This window comes from Bidens hawaiensis, unplaced genomic scaffold (genome assembly GCF_021521415.1).
Source record: "Bidens hawaiensis isolate Kalapana, Puna unplaced genomic scaffold, B.hawaiensis_p1.1 tig00000055_1, whole genome shotgun sequence".
NCBI lineage: Eukaryota > Viridiplantae > Streptophyta > Magnoliopsida > Asterales > Asteraceae > Bidens > Bidens hawaiensis.
In genome coordinates, this window is record NW_027491016.1 from 4,155,138 (window position 1) to 4,180,638 (window position 25,501).

At 36.9% G+C, this 25,501-nt stretch overlaps 2 protein-coding genes and 1 pseudogene across 3 annotated transcripts; 2 read left to right on the forward strand and 1 right to left on the reverse strand.

Moving 5' to 3' along the window:
• The first annotated feature begins 1,131 nt into the window (after positions 1 to 1,131).
• Positions 1,132 to 6,322, forward strand: LOC143552925 (DEAD-box ATP-dependent RNA helicase 53, mitochondrial-like). The gene is made up of 8 exons (XM_077043050.1): positions 1,132 to 1,485; positions 2,082 to 2,209; positions 2,305 to 2,716; positions 3,561 to 3,659; positions 3,737 to 3,961; positions 4,798 to 4,959; positions 5,550 to 6,004; positions 6,092 to 6,322. Exons 1-7 carry the CDS (start codon positions 1,132 to 1,134, stop codon positions 5,991 to 5,993), a joined length of 1,824 nt encoding a protein of 607 aa, XP_076899165.1. The 3' UTR covers positions 5,994 to 6,004; positions 6,092 to 6,322.
• A 9,900-nt stretch (positions 6,323 to 16,222) lies between these two features.
• Positions 16,223 to 19,431, forward strand: LOC143530261 (putative flavin-containing monooxygenase 1; annotated as a pseudogene). Its single transcript, XR_013134832.1, has 5 exons — positions 16,223 to 16,651; positions 17,512 to 17,749; positions 17,824 to 17,999; positions 18,267 to 18,625; positions 19,083 to 19,431. The product of XR_013134832.1 is annotated as a putative flavin-containing monooxygenase 1 (transcript).
• Positions 19,432 to 23,267: 3,836 nt separating this feature from the next.
• Positions 23,268 to 24,913, reverse strand: LOC143530363 (NAC domain-containing protein 6-like). Its single transcript, XM_077025944.1, has 3 exons — positions 24,747 to 24,913; positions 24,378 to 24,646; positions 23,268 to 24,020 (listed from the first exon to the last, which is right to left on the reverse strand). Exons 1-3 carry the CDS (start codon positions 24,910 to 24,912, stop codon positions 23,412 to 23,414), a joined length of 1,044 nt encoding a protein of 347 aa, XP_076882059.1. The 5' UTR covers position 24,913; the 3' UTR covers positions 23,268 to 23,411.
• Between the last annotated feature and the right edge of the window lie 588 nt (positions 24,914 to 25,501).

Below are 25,501 nucleotides of genomic sequence, written 5' to 3' on the forward strand. Positions count from 1 at the left end.
TTTCATATTTTTATCACATACGTAAAACGGTGCGTTTTTGCGCACCAACTCGGGGCCTTGTTGCCTCAATGCGCCTCGCAGTTGATGTAATTTTGTTTTGTATTTTTATAATTTAATTTTGTTATTTTTTATTTGACCCGACCCAAAGATACCGGAAAAATTTAATATTCATCGGCATCCAAAATTTTCGACCCTTGTGAGAAATTATCCTGGATCCGCCACTGTTTCAAACCTTCCAAATGCACCAACATGTCGTTTGGAAGATAGCCTGAAACAATTTATTTTTAGCGTTGTTATGTGCATGTTCTTATGAAAATCCAAAAGTATCACGCCTGGATAAGGCGAAGATGAGGGGAGCTTACACGGGTAATGTATTACAAAAGCTTTGATTTTCAGTCTTGAACCTCCACCACCATTCAGTACTGATTTTGTGATTTTTGCCTTGAATTGAGGTCCTAGTTCGTAAGCTATGATGAATAACTCCTCTCATGAGGCACCATAAGCTTTGATTTTCAATCTTGAACCTTCACCACCATTAGTCTCATTTTCAATTAAACTCACTATATTTTCTTTCTAATTTTCAATTAAACTCACTATATTTTCTTTCTCATTTTCAATTAAATAATATTTTTCAATACATTTATCATTTACCTTCCTCTCTCTTTCACTCATAACATTTTCTCTTTTATTTACTCACAACACCTTAAATCACTATTTGTATTATAAAAATCTCACTCCCATAAAATGATGGATGAATTGTGAATGCTCTTAGGCAACGAGCTTTAGCTCAATTGCCATATTAAAGATTTGACCGCAATGTCATACTTAAGTGTGAATCCGATCCTAATCGGGTTTATTCGCAGTGAGCCTTTGGCGAGAAGAGACAGTGGGGTTAGACTACTCGGCGCTATTTGTTATTACGGCATACGAGTCTTGTTTCGACATTGGGTTACCCTGGGTATCGGATACCGGACGCCATTCGCTCTCGATAAAACAAAAAAAAAAAGAAAAATATGAGTGTGGAAAGGGCAAAAGTCCTTTTTTGGTCTGTCGCATTTCGTAAACCCTCGTTTCCCCAAATTAGGGTTTAACACTTAACAACAAACAGCACACACACATCTGCAATCAACAATGAACAGTCTTATCTTCCTGAGAGCTTCTTCCAGAAGACTCACCAATCATCTCGCCTCTATCACCACCTGCAACTCACTCAACCACCTCCTCCTTCCGTCTACGCCGCCAATTCACCACCAGTCTTCACTTCAATCTTCCAATCTCCATGTTAGGTCTTTCCACGGCTCTCGATGGATGAACATCAGGCCGTCCGATGTGGCAACACAGTCCGCCGGATACGCGGTTGCCGCCGATCCTTCGTTCGATGACAAAGCTTCGTCAGGCGGTCTCGAGATCGCTAAGCTTGGGATTTCACAAGAGATTGTTACTGCTCTAGCCAAGAAAGGCATCACAAAGCTCTTCCCAATTCAGGTGTCCCAACGTTAATTGTTCAATATCTGAATCAAATTATAATTAGGGCTCATATGCTTTACTTGTATGTATATAAACAGTCAAAATATAAATAATAAATTTGCAATTTTTATCAATATAAACTAGGAATTTTGTTTGAATTTGTGTTTTTCTTAAACTTATATATTAACTAAAATATTATGATTTGATAAGCTGGTAATTTGAAGTGGAGGATAATTGTTTGAATTTTTGTTTTTTCAGATATTTCAACATTAATTGTTCAATTTTTGAATCGAATTGTTGTTTTACTTGTGTTATATTTAGGGTTTATATGCTCTACTTGTATGTGTACAGGTTTTTAAACAGTCAAAATAATAAATAAATTTACAATTTTTATCAATATAAATAGGAATTTTGTTTGAGTTTATGTTTTTTAAAACATATATTTAACTAAAATGTTATGATTTGATAAGCTGGAAATTGAAAGTGGGGGATAAGTTTTAAAAGTTCATGATATCATAAGCAAAAGTATGATTTTTTGATAAAAATCAAACATGTATTACTAAAAATGTTTAATTTAGAGAAAGATTGGTTTATAGTTTTGGTATTGTTTTCAGAGAGCTGTGCTGGAGCCAGCAATGCAGGGGCGGGACATGATTGGTCGAGCTAGGACCGGAACTGGAAAGACTCTTGCTTTTGGCATTCCCATTATGGACAAGATCATTCAATACAATGAGAAACACGGGTAAATAATAGTATAATACTTTCATTCCTTGTCAAATCTCAAGTTTGTTTTTCTAAAGTCAACAAGTTACTCATGTATTGGTTAAACTGTAACAGAAGAGGAAGGAATCCTTTAGCCATTGTCATGGCTCCTACAAGAGAGCTTGCACGTCAAGTTGAAAAGGAGTTCTATGAATCTGCACCCAATTTGGACACTTTGTGTGTGTATGGTGGTTCACCGATTCAACGCCAGATGAGCACACTTGATCGTGGTGTTGATGTGATTGTGGGTACTCCAGGTCGTGTTATTGATCTGCTTAAACGGGGTGCTTTGAATCTATCGGAAGTTAAGTTTGCTGTTCTTGATGAAGCGGATCAGATGCTTAATGTTGGCTTTGCTGAGGATGTTGAAACAATATTGGAATATCTGCCAAAACAACGCCAGACGATGATGTTTTCTGCAACTATGCCAAGTTGGATTGTTAAACTTACCCATAAGTATTTAAAGTCGCCTTTAACTATTGATCTTGTGAGTATAGCTTTCTTTTTGTTATGGTGGTTAATAGGCCTTTAAATGGACCAAACGGACACAAATGGGGCTCGCTTTTGTTTGTTCAAACTTTATCGCATGAACAAACATGGACACTTAATCGAGCGGATTTTCTTGTTCGTTAGAAAATAAATATGTTCTGTGATTGTTTATGTTGATTTCATAATTAATACGTTAAACGAACAGTTCACAAACATAAATTAACGAACATAAATCAACACTGAGTTAAAGGTAAACATGGATATCCAAATAAAAGTCTTTAACATACCATCGTCATTATGCCAAATGGTTCAAGTTTAAGCATACATTTATAAACCAACAGTTTTAGAAAATGAAAATGTAAATTGATTTCAATTTAATATTGGTGATATCACTTTAAATGCATAATTAGCGAACATAAGTGAATGAACTAACGTAAACAAACGTAAATGAACAGACATAAACGGACATAAATATCAAACCATAAACGAACAAACATGAACAGACATAAATAAATGAACGAACGGGACATTTGTTCATATAAGCGCGCTTATTTTAATAAACAAAAACTGTGTTTATGACTTTATGTTCATGCTGTTAGTTAATTGAGCAAAAATATTATGTTCATGTTCAATTGTTTACAAAATGAACAAATATTTGCATTCATAATTGTTCGTTTAATCAAACAAACGAACATAATGAACTTCTCACAAAATGGTTTACTGAACGTTTGGTTCCTTTGCAGGCTTAATAGTTAAGTTTGTTTTTGAGAGTGGTTGCACGTATGCGTATCTTCAGTTCTTTGTTATAATAAGTACATACTGACTCGAAACTTGTATTGTAGGTCGGTGATTCAGACCAAAAACTGGCTGATGGAATCACACTTTATTCCATTTCATCAGAAATGCGTGAGAGACCATCGATTATCGGACCACTAATAACAGTATGATTCAAGCTATCAACACAATAATATAATGTTTTTGGTATTCACCCTTTTTAATATTATTTGTGCTGTTTCAGGAGCATGCGAATGGTGGGAAATGCATAGTTTTCACCCAAACAAAGCGTGATGCTGATCGTTTATCATACGCACTGCAGAGGAGTTTCAGATGTGAAGCATTGCACGGAGACATTTCACAAAACCAAAGGGAGAGAACTCTTTCGGGATTTAGAGATGGTCGGTTTAATGTTTTAGTAGCCACTGATGTCGCGGCTCGTGGGCTTGATGTTCCTAATGTTGATCTGGTACAATTTCTGCTTGTTTTGTTTGTGTTGATTTTCAATATCATATTTAGCTAACATAAAATCATAGTTTCAAATATAATTATATACCCATGTTTCAATTTATGCTCTTTATACTTTTTTGTAAAACTTGCATTAGGATAGGATTATTTTGGAGTGTAAGGAGAGAGAGAGAAGGGTATAATGGTCATATTTTAAGTTGTGTTTAATAAAATGAGTATGACATTTTAAGTAGGGGTGTGCATGGGTCAGTCAGGGTTGGTTTTGGGCTCAAACCAAACCCTGTAAATTTAGTTTTGAGTTTTTGGAAACTAGTCGGTTTCGGGGGTTTTCTCGATTTGAGTTTGGTTCAGTTTCGGTTTTTAAAGTTTTACTATTAGCTTTGAATTTTTTCGGCAAAAAAGGCCTAAAATAATGAATTTGGCATAAGTCGTTATTAATGATGATTAATTGACTAGTATAAATTTTTGATAAAATATTTGGGATGCACTATTTATTAAATTCTTATAAATGATTACAAATAAGAAAAGTGAAATCAATTAATTCGAATCAAATTTGTTTTTTTTTTGTTTCTATTACATGTAAAACCGAAACCTAACCGAAAACTTGGGTTTTACGAAGACGTAAAACCAAACTGTCAGTTTGTGTTTGGGTTCAGTTATTTTGGTTACGGATCAGTTTTTCCGGTTTCATGTACACTTGCAAATTTTTAAGGCTATATATGAGATTGCCTTATTGTGTTATCTGCAACACACATATTGAATACGGGTAACATAAACGAAACTTTTGCTTAAAAGTTGACGATTATAATAATTTGTTTTTTTTACTATGGTTGTTAGGTGATACATTACGAACTACCTAACTCATCAGAAATATTTGTTCATCGGTCCGGGCGTACTGGTCGTGCTGGCAAGAAAGGAAGTGCAATATTAATGTATTCTTCACAGCAGTGGAGAGATGTTAAATCATATGAGCGTGAAGTAGGATGCAGATTTAAAGAGGTAATATGATAACATTTTCCTTGTCGCTTATATATACAGTTAAACGTCAACAGGTTTATACTTGATTAATTGAATCTTGCTATGTTAACAATTTTTCTGGTCTTGATTTGATGATAATGTTCTAACTTTATTATATAATAGACTTCTGAGAGTTCTTCAAAATTCTATCGATACGAACTAATAATATTCTAGAAACACATCATAATTTGAAGACATGTTTATAAAAGTATGTTATTATGAACCAAGTGTATGTATAAGATAAATTTGTAAACCATGTCAACTAAATGTTCACAAAACACAGTGAACAATGAATTTTTGTGTTTTATACCCTAAATGGATAAGTATTCTGATAAATTTGAATGTGATTCATTTATGGATAAGCACTCGAAAGTACAAATCTTTCCGGTCTCAACTCTCAACTGCATTAGTTTATAGATGTTTTTGCAGCATCTAGATGTGTACCACTTGGTAAATGTTTTATTGCATTGCATTTTATCAGTGGATAAATGATGATATAGTTATTTTTGCTGATTGAAGTACATGAAGTGTTGGGCTCTAGTTTCTGATTAGTTTTTCTTTCTTTATTTAAGCTTTCTCCAATTGCTGTTGATGCTACATCCAGAATTGAACTGGGTGGTGGGCCTGGTTTTGGAGGCAGATTCGGTGGTGATTCAGGGTTCGGTGGTCGAACTGGTGGGTTTGGTTCATATGGTGGTTCATCTCGCGGTGGTGGTGGTGGGTTTGGCAGATCAAGTTATGGGGGATCAGGTGGCGGCGGCGGCGGGTTTGGTAGATCTAGTTATGGGGGATCAGGTGGTGGTGGGTTTGGAGGGTCTAGCAATGGACGGTCTAGTGGTGGCTTTGGTGAAGATTCGAGTCGGTCTAGCCGTCGCAGTGGATTTGGGGATTTTGGTTCGGATCGTTCCAGTGGTTTTGGTGGAGGCCAGTCAGGTGGTTTTGGCAGCCAGCGTTCTGGTTCAGGTCAGTCTGGTGGTGGTAGGTTTGGTAGTTTTGGAGATGATTCTGATTTCTAATCTTTATGCATGTGAGTATTCACACTTTCAGTTTGACCCAAGTTGACTTTTGATAACATAAAACCATTCTATTATTAAATTAATTTATTTATTTTTAGGTGAAAAGGAAGGGGGTGTTTTGAAGTGGTACACATAAGAAGGGCCAATGTTGACTTAACAATGGCGGAGGGTGAATCTGGTTGGCGTTTCCATTATTATTACGGAGGTATGAGTTCTTTTAAGCATACGACTAATTAAACGGAGGGACCTGTATGTAAATCTGTTATCAGGACAAACCCAATCATTTTGATATGGTTTATGTAGAATGTTACATCAAAGGATCGTGCTCGTTAAGTTATGTTTTGTTAGGTGCGAATAAGTGCTTCAGTTCTTTTCTTATTTAACCGGTTATGGTTTATAGTCGGTTTCTAGTATAAGAACCTAGTGATGGTCAGTTTATGCAAATTTGGTTTATGCGGTCACTTCGAAACTTGTGTTTTCTGCTCACTTAAATTTCAAAATTCAACTGTCCCTAAGTCTTATAATATGTAGTTTGAGCCTTCGTCACTTGGTTGAGGTGAATTCACTAATACCGTCGGGCCAAATGTCTCCTGTCGCATTATTGTTTCTTAGACCTGCTAATAAAAAGTTCAAGCTAATACATCATCACTGGGTGCATATATCATCGGCGAATATGCACCAAGTTCGAAACGTATTTATGAATTGGTGGTTTGCACCTTACTCTATTCCTTTGGATAGAGGTAAGGTGTGCCTACATCCCACCCTCCCCAGACCCTACTTATAGCTTCGCTGTCGGTGGGATTTTACTGGGCATGATTGATTGATTGATTGGTTTGCACCTTAGGTTGGATCATTCTGAATTTCATTTTTCAACATCTAAACATGGCTTGCTCTGGCTTCAATTGTGAAACTTGTGTCATGACTTGGGTCCCACCCCCCCCCCCCCCCCCCCCTTAAGTTGTAAGTTATTAACTGTTCCCAGAAAATGTGGTTTGTAACTCTAATTGATGGTAACACGTGATTCTGTTTAACGAAACTTATAATACACGGCCGTAAATCAATGACTATACATAAATATGATTTGTATTGTCTACATGTATCTTTTGACTATTTATGGGTGCACGTGTATCATGATGTTTAGTAGAAAAATGAGACTTAATTTGATACACATAAGTGGTACAATTGGAGTTTGGAGTTAGGTCAACCGTCTTTTTTTTTCTCTTCTCAACGTTTGGAACTACCTTCAAAACTTGAATGACCATATATGAGACGGGATGTCAACAGAATGGTTCATATTATTTGACGCTCCAAACTCACTCAAAAACATTATTAAGGAGGAAACCCATGATTGTGGAGAACCCCCTTAAGTCAGATTTCGAACTGAACCTATGCAAACCAGCTTTTGATATTTTGTTAGTTTATGCCATTTAACATCCCTATTTTATTACATGTTATCAAAATATATAAATTAATTAATATACATAACTTATGCCTGTTGCTCCTATGATATGATTTATGATGTTTGGTTTTCTTTATATTAATGGAAATTTTCCACGTTCAAAAAGAAAAATAATATACATAAGTTATGTCAGTTTTGGTGGGTATAACTTTTTTTAGTCATTTAGCCACGTGGGTCGTCCCAGTTATTTTTAACTTGACACCAATAAAAGACTAAAGGTGGATAGTTACATATAGGACATGGCCGGCTGCCCAATCATTCTGGTTTTAAATTAGGAGCTGAAAGAGACAATTATGTAGCTATGCTATGCATCGACATATTCAGGAATTGTCAAGTTTATAATTATATTGCTGCCAAAATGTCTAAATTTATTAACTTCTATGTTATGTTGTTTAACAAACGCAACGTTTTCTGGTTTTGTTTTCTTCGGCTTAAGGATAATTTCAGATTCAATAATTTGGTAAATATACTTATCAAACATCAAGTCCTAGGTTACATCATCATCATGCTTTAAATGTTATAAACCACCCTAAAGTTTGGTGAAGTTTTTCCTTTTTTTTGGGTTAAATTGTAAGATAAGTGTTTACTCACGGGAAGAGAAGCGGGGAGCTGAGGTGGCGTCCATAGTGAGCGGTGAACACCAGTCGCGCACCATACTTTAAAATTTGTGACCAACAGCTTGGGTAAGGAATAACTAAACCTAGATTAACTGAAGATCGATTATCAGTTTTCTTTAGCATGGTTAACCGAAATTAACTTTTTGTACGCTTGATCGAACCGAACCATTCATATATCTCTAGCTTTTATACCTTCATCTATATTTTCTACCACCATTTCATTAATAATCTCTATTTCATGTATTTGCATCTCCATTTTATGTATTTATATTTTATACCTTCATTTCATGTATTTATGCATCCATTTTATATTTTTGAAGAAAAAATTTTTAGCCAAAGTTTGATTTTGGCTATTAACCGATCAAAAGTAAAAACTAACTAACCGAATAAAGCGAACCGATTAACCGTAAACCAACAAATTTGGTGAAGTTTGTTTTCAACAACTCAAGTAAATAATTGAAAAATCCACCACTTGTGGCTGGTCTAGTGGTAGGAGGCTTGATTTTTCCAGTAGACATATAATTGACTAATCCAAGAAAATGTTGAGTTTCTTTATGTGACGTCAGCTTATCTGGAAACTGGTAGAGTTCTTTGGCAATATGTGGCTGAGACTGGTACTTGCCATCGGCAATCTTCATTCCTAGGAATTCAATAGAACTCACTCCAACTTCCATTTTCTTTTCTTGTGGGACCTTTTTCTTCTTTGTGAGTATTCCTTATCAAGACCATACCTCTTGGAAGTATGGGAGTAGTTGCAGGAGTTTTCATCTTTGCATTTTATTTTGAGATGCTTATCATCACAAGCTGAGCCAAGCCGTCTTCCAGTTCTTTCGAATTCTACTAGGAACCGTTTTTGGTTACAAAGTTTTGAAAGAGCATTTAGGATTAGCTGATACAGTTCTCCGAGCGATGCTTGAGCAACTATGGTATTTTTGTTTTCTAGGACTGATACAGTTTAGGAAGACTTGTTTGAGATTTACGTCATCTACCCCATGTAGGCCGTAGAAGCGTTCAGACATTCTATTGTAATGTTTCTCTAGGTCTTTTGGTTGGAATGAACAACACTTCATCTTCAGGAATTCTTCTCGTGCTTTAACTGTAAATTCCACTAGATTACTTAGAAACTCATTATGAATTATGTGCATAAAGTCTTCGGGTGTTTGGCATTGTTGAATCCGAATTTGTCGATATTCTCCAAGGCTTAGGAACCAGTCCCGAAGTCTCCCTTGACATCGTGTCAGGAAACGTTTGATGACCATATCGGTGTTGTAGTATTGTAGCTCAGTAGAGCACCATGTCAGCATTTCTACGTATCTTTCTCGCCACTGTGATGGCGGGATGTCATCGAAGGTGAACTGTTTCTTGGAGTCTGTGTTGGGATACACAGTTTTGTTGGTTTGTGGTTTCGTCCGAGAGGCTGCGTCTTCGATATCAGAATCAAAGTTGTTTTTCTCTGTTGGTTCTGGTTGTGTCACGAATAAGTGTTCGAATTCATAGTTTGGAGTTATGTCTTCGGAGAATTATGATCTTTCTTCAGAACTAACACGTGATTCTTCATCGGAATAATTGATACTTGGAGCATTAACCGGCAATGTTTGTCGGTTATTTTGGATCATAGCCCGGGAATTCTCATTCTTGGACGGTGGTGCTTCAGGATATGCCATCATCATGTTATCATCTCTGACCTGCTTATTTTTCTTAGTACCACTTGTGGACGTCTTCTGTTCTGTGCTGCTTGATGAAGCACTACAGTTTGAGGACGATTTTCTTGCTCTTGCTCTGATCTGGGCTTGCTCATTTGACCAGAGATTCATTGATGGTGACGTTTGTGAGAACGAGTGAACCGGTAAAGGTTGCGGGTCAAAAGCTGTTTTGACAAACAGGGCACTCGGTAGCCTCCATGGGTCATCAACCATGGTTGAAGTTCTCTACTGCTTGTGTTGTCTTTCAAGATCCACAAGCTGTCCTTTAAGGAACTTCATTTCAGCCTCCTTTTGAACTAGGCTGTTTGGCGACTGTGAGCCAGGTCTTGGCTGGACTAGCTGGAGTAACTCGTTATGGAGTCCAAGTATCTTGGTATGGACTTCATTGATGATACTCTAAAGGCTTTGTAATCTGCTTACCAAGCCTTCTTGTGTTTGACTGAACCTGTTTTGCTGGGCTAGGATGGTTTTGAGAATATTGTTTTGGGAAACAACATTCTCGCTTTGCCAGTTGAGTGTAGTGTCAGCAGCAGTAATCTGACTTGAGGAGCTTGTGGGGTTCATAGTGCTGGAAGGCTGTACTTTCCAGTTATGTTTGGTTTATTGGACAGGATCTTTAAACGAAGTCAGAGCTGGGAACTCAGTCTGGTAGTCTGGGGACGAGGTGGATGCGATGGGTGTGATGATAAACATTCCTTTCGGCTTAGAAGAGGTTTTGGGTGATGAAGGTTTAGCCGGTACAGGCTGTGACTGTGACGGTAAGTTACCATAAAGGACATAGTAGTTAAACTTGCCCGATGGTTCACCGAGAAGGCATACGGCTGGATCTCATGCTTCGTATCTCTTCTGCAGAGACCTTTGGGATCCTTTCTTCCTTCTAGGAACGTCTTCATCATATTGAACTCTGTCTGCTTCATCTAAGCATGACTGACAGTTGCATACGTCATATGGGAAATGTTTTGTTCTAACAGGCTGCATCATATACATGGTTGAGAAGACATTTCGTTTGTCTTCTTTCTTGAACTTGACTTCAACCAAACCATCCTGGTGTCGGGTGAAATCTGGAGCTGTCGTCTGAATTGGAGCCTGATGGATCTGTTCATAATTAGTTATCCATTTTTCTGGAAGAAGCTTGAGAAGCTCTTCTCTGGATAGCTGCTTAGGAACATAGGTGCAGGTTGGGACGGCGTTAAAATCGATGTCGATGAACAGCGCGTCACCTGAATTATCATGCCCGGGAACCATGATGTCCAAAGAATAATTTTGGACCTTGTACGCCATATGGTAATGGAAGGTTGCTTGAAAGGTGTTAACCTGTTGGGCACCTCCAATATGGATCTGAGCCTTTAAGGCTGTTAACAGTGATGGATCATTGAGAGGCATGTTGAAGTTTGGGTAGAAGGTGACAAACACAGTGCCGGCGTTCAACGTGGTCTGGATGGTACCAATACAGACGTGTTGGTATTCTACAAACCTGGAATCGACCAAAGCGATCCGAGAGAACGCTGGCAGACCTTTTCTACCGTGGAAGGTCAGGGCTAACCTGATTACACGGGAGTGGATGTGGGTGAAGCCTTGTGCTTGGCAGATCCTTGGAAGATCTGAGGGGAGGGATAGGGTGACTAGGTGTTCGGAGGTTGTGGCTGGAAGCTGATGTGAATCAAACTTGGAAGTTTGAACATACTCCTTGACACCTGGGTTGGGATTTGGACTAATTATTTTTTGACTCTTTTTGTAAGAGAATTTTGAGGTTTAGAAAAGACACTATAGTGATTAACTAAGGGCATACTAGTAATAGGGATTTTAGAATCATCAGACAAATATGAAAATTCATATAGCTGATCAATTCTAGACGCTGACAACTGACGACCGGACACAGAACGGGACAGACTGGACACGGAGCGGGACAGACTAGACTCGTGGTTCATATCTGAGTTTTAACGTGATCTAACACCTTCTGGGTTTTCCCAATTCGTACCAACTAGAGACTTACAACGACTCTTCTCCTCTTTAACGTCGTCTTACCACTCACGAACAAATTGTCTACCGACTCAGGGGAAGTGTTTACACGTCGTATCAGACTGTTCGAGTCCTAACAAGATCAGTTGTTCTGATGTGAGAGATCCGATCAAAGTCGGCAGTTGTAACATCCTAAAATTTATAATGTTGAATAAAGAAAATTACGTTTAGTGATTTCGCGTTATTAATTAATTAATGTCGAGTAAAGAATGGATCATGGACTTAGATGAATTAAGATGAGTTAAATGAGAATGGGCCTTAGGTCCATGGGCTTTAAGGGATATAAATATCCCCTAAACCAACCTAAAACCCTAAATCCTCATTTCATTTCCATCATAATCTCTACACACTCAAAAACACACACATACACTACACCATATTCGGCCGAGAGAGAGAGAGACATCCGAGACAAAGAATCAAGCCGACCATTATTAGATCTTCAATATACGAGATAACCAAGCAAACCGCGACCACACCGAACGTATAAAATGTGTGTTCTTGACCTTTAAAGTTTACGTTTTATTGAACGTTTAGCCTTTTGAATGTCCTTAAGCTTAAAGATCCAAGCTTTATAGTATATACGGGATATATATACGACCGAAAATGGTTAGGGAACGTTAATGGGTGATGTCGAACCATAACAAGGGTATTAAAATCGCCAAAATGCTTGATAAAAACCAAACCCGTAGCTGAACTGGGCAACTTCGCCTGCGAACTGGGCAACTTCGCCTTCAAAGCTTAACTTCGCCTTCAAAGCTTAACTTCGCCTACGGCCAAGTTCGCCTAACTGGTAACTTCGCCTAAGGCCAAGTTCGCCTAATTGATAACTTCGCCTACGGCCAAGTTCGCCTAATTGATAACTTCGCCTAAGGCCAAGTTCGCCTAATTGATAACTTCGCCTACGGCCAAGTTCGCCTAACTGATAACTTCGCCTAAGGCCAAGTTCGCCTAACTGATAACTTCGCCTAAAGCTAAGTTCGCTTAAGGTTTAACTTCGCCTAAAGTTAAGTTCGCTTAGAAAATAAATTAAAAAACCTAATGGAAAATGTGTTAAGACAGTTAATGTAAATAAAATTTTTCCAAGCTGACCTGGCAGTTCGACCCCAGCCAGGGGCTCTGCCCCTTGGACCCTGCTAGGGGCTGCCGCCCCTAGACCCCGCTGCCAGGGGCGCTGCCCCCGGACCCCCGTTCGTTGTGGGTCATATAAAGATAGAAATACAACATGAGTAGTAGTAGTTAATTGATACGTATACTTGTTATACAGTCAGCCGTGCACAACTGAAGAAAGGGATAACTATTAACGGAGAGCGTAACAGGATTCAGGTGAGTTTCTAGCCCCATTTATGTGTTATGTTTTCAGGGCTGTTTGCATACTCGATATGTTTGTTAATACGCTTATCCTAAGAGATAAGTGTATGCCTTATGTGAATAATGTGATATGTATGAATGATGGCTTGACGGTACGTGAACGATCTTCGGATATTGCATGTACTGTCAGGTTGTAGCGCTAAGTATAAGGTAAGTATGATATGTATGCTTATGTGTATGAACGTGATAAAGTTAGTAAAAGAAGGAAAGGAAGGTTGTATGGTTGTATGGTTACGAAAAGGGTACCGAGCCCTAATAATACTCGAGGTATGATGTATAGTTGTATGTTAACGAAGAGGGAATCGAACCCTACTAATATTCGAGAACTAGGGAACCGAACCCTACTAATATTCGAGGTAAGAGGGTACCGAGCCCTAATAATACTCGAGGTATGATGTATGGTTGTATGGTAACGAAGAGGGAATCGAACCCTACTAATATTCGAGAACTAGGGAACCGAACCCTACTAATATTCGAGGTAAGAGGGTATCGAGCCCTAATAATACTCGAGGTATGATGTATGGTTGTATGGTAACGAAGAGGGAATCGAACCCTACTAATATTCGAGAACTAGGGTACCGAGCCCTAATAATACTCGAGGAAAGAGGGTACCGAGCCCTAATAATACTCGAGGAAAGAGGGTACCGAGCCCTAATAATACTCGAGGAAGGAGGGTACCGAGCCCTAATAATACTCGAGGAATGTAGGGCGTAATGCTCTTTATAACGTAAGATATGAAAGTAAGTTAATACAAAAGAAAGTATGAAAGTATGAAAGTATGAATGAAAGAATATAAGTTTATGTGTATTGTATAGTGTATGATTAACTAGAACTCACTCAGCGTAGCTGACTTTTAGTATGCACGCAGGTGAGTAGGATGAGGCAGCTCGCTTGAGGAGACACGTGGCACTGAATGAGAGGCTGGCATCGGAAGACTCAAGACGTTTAAGTTTAATGTTTCGTTTATTTTGAAAGACAAAATGATGTTTTAAGACAAAATGTGTTTTGTTATGAAATGTTTTATGAAAGCTTTTATATTCCGCGAATGTTTTAATTAACTCTGATATTTAGAACTGCGTTTATGAGTAAATCCAACACGAAAGTAGGGCTACCAGTAACGGGGCCTTACAGCAGTCACAGAGCATACTTAAAAGATCCGGGAAGGCGGATCAGAAGCCTAGCTATGGCTCTAATACCATAAAAAGTGGGGAGTGTATGGCTGATCTTCTGAAAGACCAATAAGAACCTCAAGACACTTTTGGTATATTATGGCAATGAAGGCTTTGAGCTAGGCCTTGCGAGGTTGTCAGAATCCCGAGCCCACTTTTTGTCTCACCGTGTGTTACGCCAGAGAGTTCTGCTATTATGGTGACACGTGTAAATTAATATATATATATATATATATATATATATATATATATATATATATTATGTCAATCAAGTGGCAGTCGACGGGATGGCTTCCCAGGGAACGCCCAAGCCAAACTTTAAAGCCTACGTGCGTCCGACTAAAATAATAAAGTCTGGTTAGAGTGGGGCAATGAGGCTCTTCAAATTTAAAAAGTGTGATGGACATAACACATAAAAAACGTTAAAAAATAAAGTAAACTAGTTTTATACCCGATGCGTAGCGCTGGACAGGTTGGTAAAACTCAGGCGATGATAAACCCAAACTTTGACGGTCCCGGACGTTGAGGCAGTAAGTCGACGCATATTCGGTCGGTTTCGGTTCAAGTGCGTTATAATACCGGAACCTGAAACCCAAAATAAAACAAAAACGTATAAAATTTGATGTGTATCAATTGAGTGGCGTCAGTCGGTAACCCTCGGTGTTGAGAAGATCCGAGCATTGCTGATCCCGGAAGTTGAAGCGGCTACTCTACGCAAATTCGGCTGATTTCCGTCACATTGGTTATGGTAACGAAATTAAAACAAAATGCAGTGAGTCTACGAGAATTCGTTCGGTTTCTGTTTTTTTGTCAAACTCCTTAGGTGGGAGATTACAAATTAAGAACAATAAGATTATCATCATTATGGTGCCTAACATTAAAACTGGGTGAAGCATCTTTCAAAAATATTATCTTGGGTATTCCTGAGAAGATTAGTTTTGTATTTGTGAAAAGATTGAGATTGATTATTGGTTATTTGTAGTGAAAAATTTATGACAATTTCATCAATGGTTATATATATATATATATATATATATATATATATAAAATTTAAATGATAATCTATTAAATAAGATGTAAAATTAGTATGCAGAATAATAATAATAATACTAATAATGATGATGATGATGATGATGAATTTGTTTATGACACATAAGGAATTATTAGTACATAAATAAAATTTAGCGTGCATAATAAAAGTTATACAGATAGTAAGTAAAGGTTAGAGAGTTATTAGTCCCATAATTAGTAAAAGTTTATAATAAGATGTCTTTTATATTTGCTTTGTTTTATCATTATAGCTATTTTTTTAATCATTATTAATGATATGTTTACCTTGATCATGGTTGACGTCTTCTTACTTGGTTGATCTTCTTGATTAAGCCACAAACGATTCGTGCTAATAACGTGTTATAATATAACAATGACTAACACATGATTAATGTTATTTCTTAAGAGTTTTTAGAAGAGTTATAAGAGAAGTAGAGAAATATCTATATATCTTTGAAAGAGTATATATGATAGTGCATCTTTTCCATTACATTAGTGTGGTATTTATACTACAAAAGGAGTAGACAAAAATTACTATTAAGGAGACAACTAGGTAAGTAAGATTAATCCTAAACTTTGAAAATGTATCCATCTATTTATTGTAAATTTGACCCAATTATTACAACATACTTTTATTATTTACAAAATTATCGAAAAGAAGAAACATTTTAATAATTGGTAAAAGACAAACAAAACAATTCAGTTGGAAACATGAAATCTTATCAAATATTATATAAACATGTTCCTAGCTGCCCATTCTTAAAAGTTAAAACAATCCAGAAACCCTGAACTGCATCACCCAACAAGAATCAAACACCAAAAACCTCAATCTTTTACTAACCACATGGATCAGAAGCAAGTGGTGATCATTGGAGCGGGGATCAGTGGTCTTGTAGCATGCAAATACTGTCTATCCAAAGGCCTGAACCCGATTGTGTTCGAGTCACAGGCCGATATTGGTGGCGTGTGGGCGAAAACCATACGAACCACACGGCTGCAAACGTTTAGAGACGTTTATCGGTTTGCAGACTTTCCGTGGCCATCTTCGGTGACCAATGATTTCCCTACCCAAAGTGAAGTTCTAGGATACCTTAAAGCATATGCTAGTCATTTTGACTTGCTTAAACATATTCAATTCCGTTGCAATGTAACGGGAATCGAGTACCAAGGGTCCTCGTCGTGGCCCGACTGGAACGGAATATGTGGAACCGGTCCTCATGGGAAATGGAAAGTGATGGTGGAAAACAGTCAAAGTGATCCACCATCAACAAAGGTATGAATGTTAATTTTGATTAGCTAGGTTGTTTTCAGGTGGCATTTTGCCGGTAATCCGTCAGTAAATTATTTATCTAAGCCATTCCTCACTTCTAAAGGTATGAAAATCGTGTCAAACAAATGAACCAGACACATAAAATATATTAATACTCTACTTTTTTTTTTGTTGCGTAAAGATAAAATAATTCAACTAAAAATACAATATAGAATTGCATTTAAACTATAAACAATGTACTTTAATTTCTTTTACCTGTTAACCTTTGGTTCATTTTGTGACATAAAAGTATAAAACAGCTAATTGGTTCATTTCATGACATAAAATCATTTTTTTTCTAAAAGCAAATGGGTTAAATGGGCCAACCGCAAAACGGCCAAGTTAACATGATCCATAACCATTTGGCTAAACATTTTTGCTGGCCCGATCTGAAAGTGACCTGACTCCGCTTAGGCTATACCCAAACACGTAAATATCGTGTTGTGTGAGAGCTTTACACCCCTATAGATGGCCAAAGGCGGCTTCCATTGTTTAATTAAACTATAAAACATGATACACTAGTTTCTTTTATCCTCTAAACTTTAGTATAAAACAGCTAATTGATTCAATTTATAACATTAAAACAAATAGTTTAAACTGGCCAAGTTGACCCAAACCAGAACTTTTTAGCTAAACGCTTTAGCATCCTGACATGAAACTAACCCAAACCCATTTAAACTAAACCAAAGCCCGTGAATTTCGTGCCGTACAAGAAATTAACAGCCTTAGAAAGACCACCAAAGGCAATGTATGTCACTAAAAGTCTTTGATTTGTAGGGATCAAAGTTGGATTCAATATTTAATGACAAATTAAAGTAAAACAGGTATATGAAGCGGATTTTGTTATTTTGTGTGTTGGAAGATTCAAAGATGTTCCAGACATACCCGAGTTTGCTCCAGGCACCGGCCCCGAAGTGTTCCGTGGCAAAGTGATTCACTCCATGGAATACTCTACTATGGATCATGAAAAGGCCGAAGAATTTGTTAAGGGGAAGTGAGTCGTGGTTGTCGGGTTCTAGAAACAAGGGCTTGATATTGCAATGGAGTGTTCATCCGTTAACGGTTAGATACGATTTGTTTACTTATTTGCACAAGCTATATATGGCTTTGATGAAACCGGTTTTTAATAATATCAGGAACGGACCATCCATGTACGGTTGTGTACCGGAATGATCGATGGAAGGTTCCGGATTTTACTCCGTGGGGAATTCCATTATCGTATTTGTACCTTAATCGCTTCTCCGAGCTTATGGTTCACAAGCCCGGTGAAGGTTTTCTACTAGCTTTGTTGGCCACAGTTTTATCACCTTTGGTAAGTAACATGTTATCCACAGGTTCCAAAATCATGCAGGGGCGAGATTCCCTATAGCCCGTGGTGGCCCCGCCCCACCCCCTTTTAGTAATGTAAATTTACCCGTTTCGTCCGAAAGGGTGATGTGGACAAATGGTCAGGACCCACTACGCATGCTCTTATACAAGAACATTAAGAACAAATTCATATCTATTCTTACCTTATTTCACCTACATTATACATTTATACTTTCATAATGCTAAACAAACAACTTTTTATTTGTAATAGAGGTGGGCGATTTCAAAACTCGTGGAAGAAGACATCAAAAGGAAGCTTCCGCTTGCTAAATTTAACATGGTACCAGAGCGAGACTTCTCAAAAGATTTCCGCTCGTGTGTACTCGCTGCATTGCCAGAGGACTTCTTCAACCAAGTTGAAGCAGGAAGTATTTTACCAAAGAGATCACCTAGTTTCAGCTTTTACAACAATGGTATCATGATCGACGGGGAGAACAAGCCCATAGAGGCAGACATCGTGATATTAGCGACCGGATTTAGAGGGATTCAGAAGCTTAAAAATATTTTCACATCACAAGATTTTGGTGAACTCATTGCAGCTTCACCAGATTCTAGAGTTCCCCTCTACAGGTTAGTAATACTCATAATTGAATCCAATGATTCTTGAATTTATTGTTATTTTTATTTTTATTTTTTACTTTTAAAAGGTGCTCTTTGAAAACGAAGTTGTAACCAAATTCAACGTTTTTTTTATACAACTATTTAAGAATTTACGATACAACTTGGTTTTCAATAAAATATATATCAAAACACATGGAGAAAAAACAAAACAATTTTTTTATTAGATATTTATTATTATTCCAAAAAACTAAACTATACGCTAAATAAATTTTTCTAAGAAAATACAAAATTTCATATAAATGAAGTTGCTATCTCTCTGAATAAAATTCGTTATTTTTAATAGCACTAACCAATAACCCAAGACTGAACCAAAAAAAAAAAGCAATCGTCAAAATAATTGCATAGCATATATATACAAACGCAAATGACATGCTTGCTAATTAACAGTTTTAACAAATTGTATCAGAGAATGCATTCACCCAAGAATACCACAACTAGCAATAATTGGATTCTCGGAGAGCATTTCAAACCTGTTCACATCAGAAATAAGGTGCAGATGGCTAGCAGAGCTTCTTGATGGCAAAGTTAAAATACCCAGCGTCAAAGATATGGAGAAAGATATTGCAAACTGGGATGACTACATGAAGAAATCGTCGGATGAGTACTATCAGCGGTCATGCATAACCGGTTTGGATATATGGTATAATGATCAACTATGCAAAGACATGGGTTGGAACCCGAGAAGGAAAAATGGGTTTTGGGTGGACCTCTTTGAACCGTATGGTCCCATGGACTATGCCAACCCTTAGGTTGATCGCCGCTGAAATGCATAGTGACCAACGTGAACAAAAGGAAATAAAAGAAAGGCAAATTCATATCCTTTGTATTCTAAACCTTTACATTGTTATTATTTCATGGATATTATGTTTGTTCAAATGAACATGTCAATTCATGGGTTCACTTTTCATTCTATCTCTATGTCCTAAAACATCCTAAAACAAGAAACTTATGAAAACAAGTCCAAACCAGACAGGTAAAAATCAAACCTGAAACATTTGGGACGAGTATTTGGTATGTGACAAGAGATGAAAATTAGTAATAAAAATTTTCAAGGTTATGAAATGAGTGTGGTATAAGGATACCCATCACGATTACCAGCATACGCACCAGTAAACATTTTCTTTTTTACTTTTCGTGATCTTGATTAGTTAGCAATCTATTTATCCAAAAAAGATAGATAGGCCAATGATCTTTTACAGTTTATCTCTTCTGTAATTATTTCATCTGGCCATCCACGTGCCAAAGTGGGATGATAAATATTTTTACAACTTGTTTTCGGCCAAATCCTCTCAACAAATCATTTCCGACTAATAACTTCAATCAAAATCTTGCATAAGATAACCTTCTTAAAAATCATTTATAAAATCTTGCATAAGATAGCCTTTACAAAACTTTTATTTTACCGAATTTGTATTTGAGGTTTGACTCACAAGTCATGATGGTCACAAAATTGTAAAGTAAATAATATTAACAAGCTGTAACATCAGCTGAAATAATCGTAGGTTTTAACAAAAAAATGTTTGTAAGACGCCACTAAGTTAACATCATTACAAATCTCCAACTCAGAAAAATTAACAATCTATCAGAACTTTTTCGTATATTAGAGGTGTTAATTTCTAGCAACCTAACAAAATTCACAAATTTGAGTTTAGTTTGAAGGAATTTGGGCAGTTTCTGGCCGAGTGCTTGCGGGTTAGCGGGCATTCAATCAATTTATGTAATTTTAACATAATTTTTTAAACAACTTTACAATTTTAGTGGCATTATAACTTTCTGGTATTTAAAATATAAAAAACAGGTTAAACTGATCGTGTTTGTGTCAACCTGCAAATGCTCGTGTAATGTTCAAATTCAAGTTTCTGACAAAACTTACGGGTTAGTGTCAGGGTTGGCCTGCAAACACAACCCATTTAACACCTCTGCCAAATAACACAAGGGTTTCAATAAAGAAACCGCCATAACAAAGTTGATGCACGGGTTGAAACACAATCATATTTGAAGATTTACATTGCGAATAACCCGACAGAAGAATTCATTTAATTAATGTATGAGTACCTCACTTTTTGGCTTTGGAGAACCTAAGACATCGGTACTTCTCACCACTTACAGTAATTTCAAGAGCACCATCTTGATTATCTTGACTTGATGCTGTCCCCATAAGAACACTCTTCTCTTTTTCAAGGTTTTCTCTCTCCATCTTCAATCTTGCTTCTTGTCTAGCAATTTCTGCCTGTACACAAATACACCATTAGATATCAGATAAAACGAGCCCGAGCCTGTACGGAAGCTGGTTGAATAAACGAGCCCAAGTTTCAAATATCGAGCTTGACCAGGCTTACAAGACTATACTAGCACATTTGATTTATAATTGTTAATTTATATATCTACATAAATAATTATTAGTGTATGAATCAAATACAAATGACTTTTATCGTGAGAGGAGTACAAATAACTAGAGTAATTATGTTAAAACTAGTGTAACTATTATTACTCAACTTTTGAACTAGAGTAATTATTATTACACTATTTAATTTTTTATAACATAATTATTCTAGTTCAAAACTTTAGTTGCACTAGTTATTTGTATGTTTAGTAGGTTACTTTGATTTGTACCGGATCCCACCCCATAATATGTACTGTATTAAACTGTTTCATATGATCATTTATCAAGACTCCTTTTAAAGGATCCCCTAGGAATGCATACGAGCCGAGTCGCTGGCGAGCTACTCAAAATTGGATCGATAAAGAGCCCGAGCCTTATCAAGCCCAAACTTCAAACAAAAGCTCGTTTAAATGCCCTAGCTCAAGCCTTGTATGGGAAGATCATTTAGGTTCTTTGAGCCCGAAGCCTAAAGGAGCCTTGCATATTTTTAAGATTTTAACTCTTTTGGACTTCTGTATACTAAATTCACACTGCACATCCTAGCTCGAGCCGAGCTTTGGCTCATTCAAACTACTGCACATGAGCTTGAGCTGAGCCGAGCTTAGGCTTGTTTAGTTTTTTTCTCAAAAAATAAAATGTATATAAACTAAAAAGTAATTACTACACGAGCTTGAAAATACGATTCACAACTCAAGCTCGAGCTATATAAAAGCAGCTTGAATCGAGCTTCTATTGCAAAATGTATGACATAACAAAGTTGCATTCCTACATGATCTTGTAGTGCAGTCTCACAAGTTGAGAACAATCAATCATCTATAAACAATTACTGAGATGTTTCCAATAAAAGCCCTAATTTGTTGATTATAGAATCAAGTACCCAAAATCGAACCTCGCGACGAGATAGCTCAGCTTTCCAGGCAGCTTCTCGCTCACGCTCTTCAATGTAACTCTGCATCTCTCTCTCCTTCATGATTCTGTCTTGTATGTCTGCATCCACCACCGTCTTTATCCTCAACGACATCTTCTCTATTTTATTAAACAAATCGATCTGAATGATAAAACGGTTTAAGTATTAGATGGACTTGTTTAATTATATGGCGTTTTGGGTTTGACTTATGTTGACTAACACCGTCAAAGTTCGAGTACGAGTTGTGATAGTGACTCTAGTTTCTTCGTTGTCTTCCATTTTGACAAAGATAAAAGGAACACATCAACCGAGTTTTAACTCATGTTTCTTTGTCAATTTTTTGAATGAGTTAGAACGTTGAGTCACAAGTTGGCTCTGGTTATGTTCGAGCTTAAATTCAGCTCGTAGGAGATATTTTGACATGGATTAAGTTGGTTAACATAGTTTTGAGCTCAAACTATAGTCCATGGCACAAGGTAAGCCTAGCTCAATTCGAACTCACGTAATGAGCAACCATATTCTTGTGAATATAAATCAATATTGTTGGTTCTTGCCTCAATTTAAATGAGGTATTTATTAATTATTATAAGTGAAAGGTAGGGCTGCTCACGAGTCAAGCCCGACTCAAGCCAGGGTGGTTTTGAACTCGGGCTCGAAATTAAACAAGATAACTTAGATAGGCTCTAGCTCGATTTTGAAGTCAAATGATCTTAAGATCGAGTCAACGAGCTGAGCCATGACTCGAGCCGAGCTTGGGTCAATTTTTTCTCGGTTACAAAAATGGTCCAAATCAACTCAGGATGTTTCAAATCAACTGTTTGTAGCTAGTTTTATTCAGGCTTTTATCGAGCGAGCCACGAACCCGAGCCTCGAGCTTTTTGAACAGCCCTAGTGAAAGGTAATCCTAAAACAGGTCATCAAGAAAGTTAATAGGTCGGTTTTGAAAGAAAAAGTAAAAGTTGAAGGGGTAATCGGAAAATGTTTAAACTAATTAGTTTTTCATTAATGGATGTTTTTAGCAGCTTTTGTTTCGTTACATGTTTATCTAGCTTGTTTGAATTACTAGATATTAGGAGTTCGGGTCATAGTTCAGTAAGTAATTTAGTATATATATAGATGGTTAGAGCTATGCAAATGGGGTGTGTTGAGAAATGTAATAAACAAAAAAAGTCGATCTTGGTTGAGATCAAATTCCCTGTTGGTTGTTCGTGTTCCTGGGGGGTCTGGTTGCCAACAATTATTAGTTTCTAGCATCAACAAGAATATATGTATTTTTTAGCCAATAAAACATTTCTAACAAATGTTAAAACTTCGAAATAACATATTAATATTGACCATTACAATCCTCTTCAAACATACAGATAACGTCAAGCCACAAATTGGCCTTCCATTTTCTACTTATTGTTTATACATAATCTACAATCAAGTCAATATTTGCTATGAACCTAGAAATTAAGGACATTAGCATAAGGAGAAGTCAACATTATATTGTCTAACAACCATGGACTACATAATTGAGTCCAAAAGGCGTCTTGGGTCCAGTCCATGTTCATTTTGGGCAATTGCAAAACGTGTAAACTTTCAGTTTCTGTGGGTAATCTTAAACTCGTGACCTTATTAACGATGCTATTGTTACTATCACAAGTACTGCTGGTCTCATCACTAATTATATCAGGCTCTTGTTTCACATCTTCATCCAACATGTGAAATAAGTCATGACATAACGCATCGTGGTTTTTTGATGCCATTTGGCATGATTCATCTGATGGTACATGTGGTGGTGGAGACTCGTATTTCAAATTCTCGTCTAACATAAGCAGCAAGTCTTGATGACATTCATCGTTTTCGGATGCCATGTGGCATGATTCCGTTGGTATTGCTAGCGGCGGCATAAGAGATGCCACATAATCTGATGGTGTGTAGAACGAGGCGGTTTCTTCAGGCGACAATGGAGGGGAGACTTTGAGTGTCTTGGTGTCTTCTTCCAGTGCTGCCCTTTGCTCTAGCACCTTCATAGAAGTGGCCTTTCTATATATCTTACATAGAACTATTTCCTACATAAATGAACATCAAATTTTAGTTACAAAGAAGTCACTCAAAAAGTTTCACCTCACATTTAATAAAGACTGTTAATGTGCTTTCTTGATTTAAATAGTACAATTTCTTTACTAATCTCGTTGTTTCATAGACATTAAATGTTTTCTTATAATAATGTTTAGATTGCCCCCCTATCAAAGATTCACAAGGTAACATGTCCTTTTCTTTATTATTTCATAACATTTTATAAATGTTGGTTTAATAACTTTTATTCAAAACCATGTTTAAAAATACCATATCATTTAAATAGAAAAAAAATGTTATTATCTGTAGTTGAAAATGTTTAGCTTTCAATCTTAATCCGGATATAATACCTTGCCAAATGAACAATTATCGGGTAAACGATATTCGTTCATGACCCAATCCGTTTTGTTCCCCCTTGGTGCCCTTCCTTCGTAAAACACCAAAGTCTTCTTGAGCCCGAGATGCTTCTTCGGGTCCGACAACCCAAATATCTTACGATCTGACCCGGTTGCTTTCCAAAAACCATTCTCTGTGGTTCGGTTTGGTCTCCCTCCACTCCCATGCTTTCTATCTCTTGGCACATAAAAATACCACTCCCTTTCGCCTATCTTCGACAACTCTATAATATCCGAATATTCAAAAGGTTAAATATATAGATATATATTTTCACGTTTTTCATTTTATGTAACAAGGCATAAACGAAAAGAACTTAAGATTACTTGGCAAAGCCCACGGGTCGTGGCGATAAATGTCGAGATACCCGATGATATCATGATGCGCGTTCTTCCCTAGCACCATTTTCTTTAAGTAAAACTCGAGCAACTCTTCCTCGGTAGGGTGAAAGCGGAAACCGGGCAATTGGAGCTCCAAGTGACTTGAATCCATGGTATGTGGTTTTTGAGTTGTGGCTAATTATGGATGGCACTTGGAGCTTATATAACCTACAAGGGGTGGTAAAGTTTAAAGTTTGGCCAATGTGGGACATACCAAGTGAGTGAAGTCGTTGTAAAACCACAAAGACTTGAGGCAATGAGTCTATTAGACAAGGTGGGGTCACGCGGTTTTCTTAATTTCCTGGTAAAGATTTTCCAATGTTGATGTTATGTTTTTATTCTGGTACAATTTAGATACTTAATTGAATAGTTTTATTCTATTTATTTATTTATTTTAATTTCTGTTTTTGGTTGGTTTCGATCTTGTTTCTAGAAAACTGTTATTTTCTTAATATAGGTACTTGAATAGTTTTAAATTACATTATGTTATTTTCTTGAACTTTAAAATCATGTCTTGTTGTATAAGTATTTTAGATATTTGTAAAACACTTTTACTAATGTATGTAAAAGTTTAATGTTCAATAATTTTTTCCCCCCGAGTCCTCTTCGACTTCTTTTTGTTCAAAAGCAACTTTCCAAAAAAGTAAGACCGAAAGGCAAGTCATTAATAGTTTTAATGCAGTTGCATAGTGATATTTTCT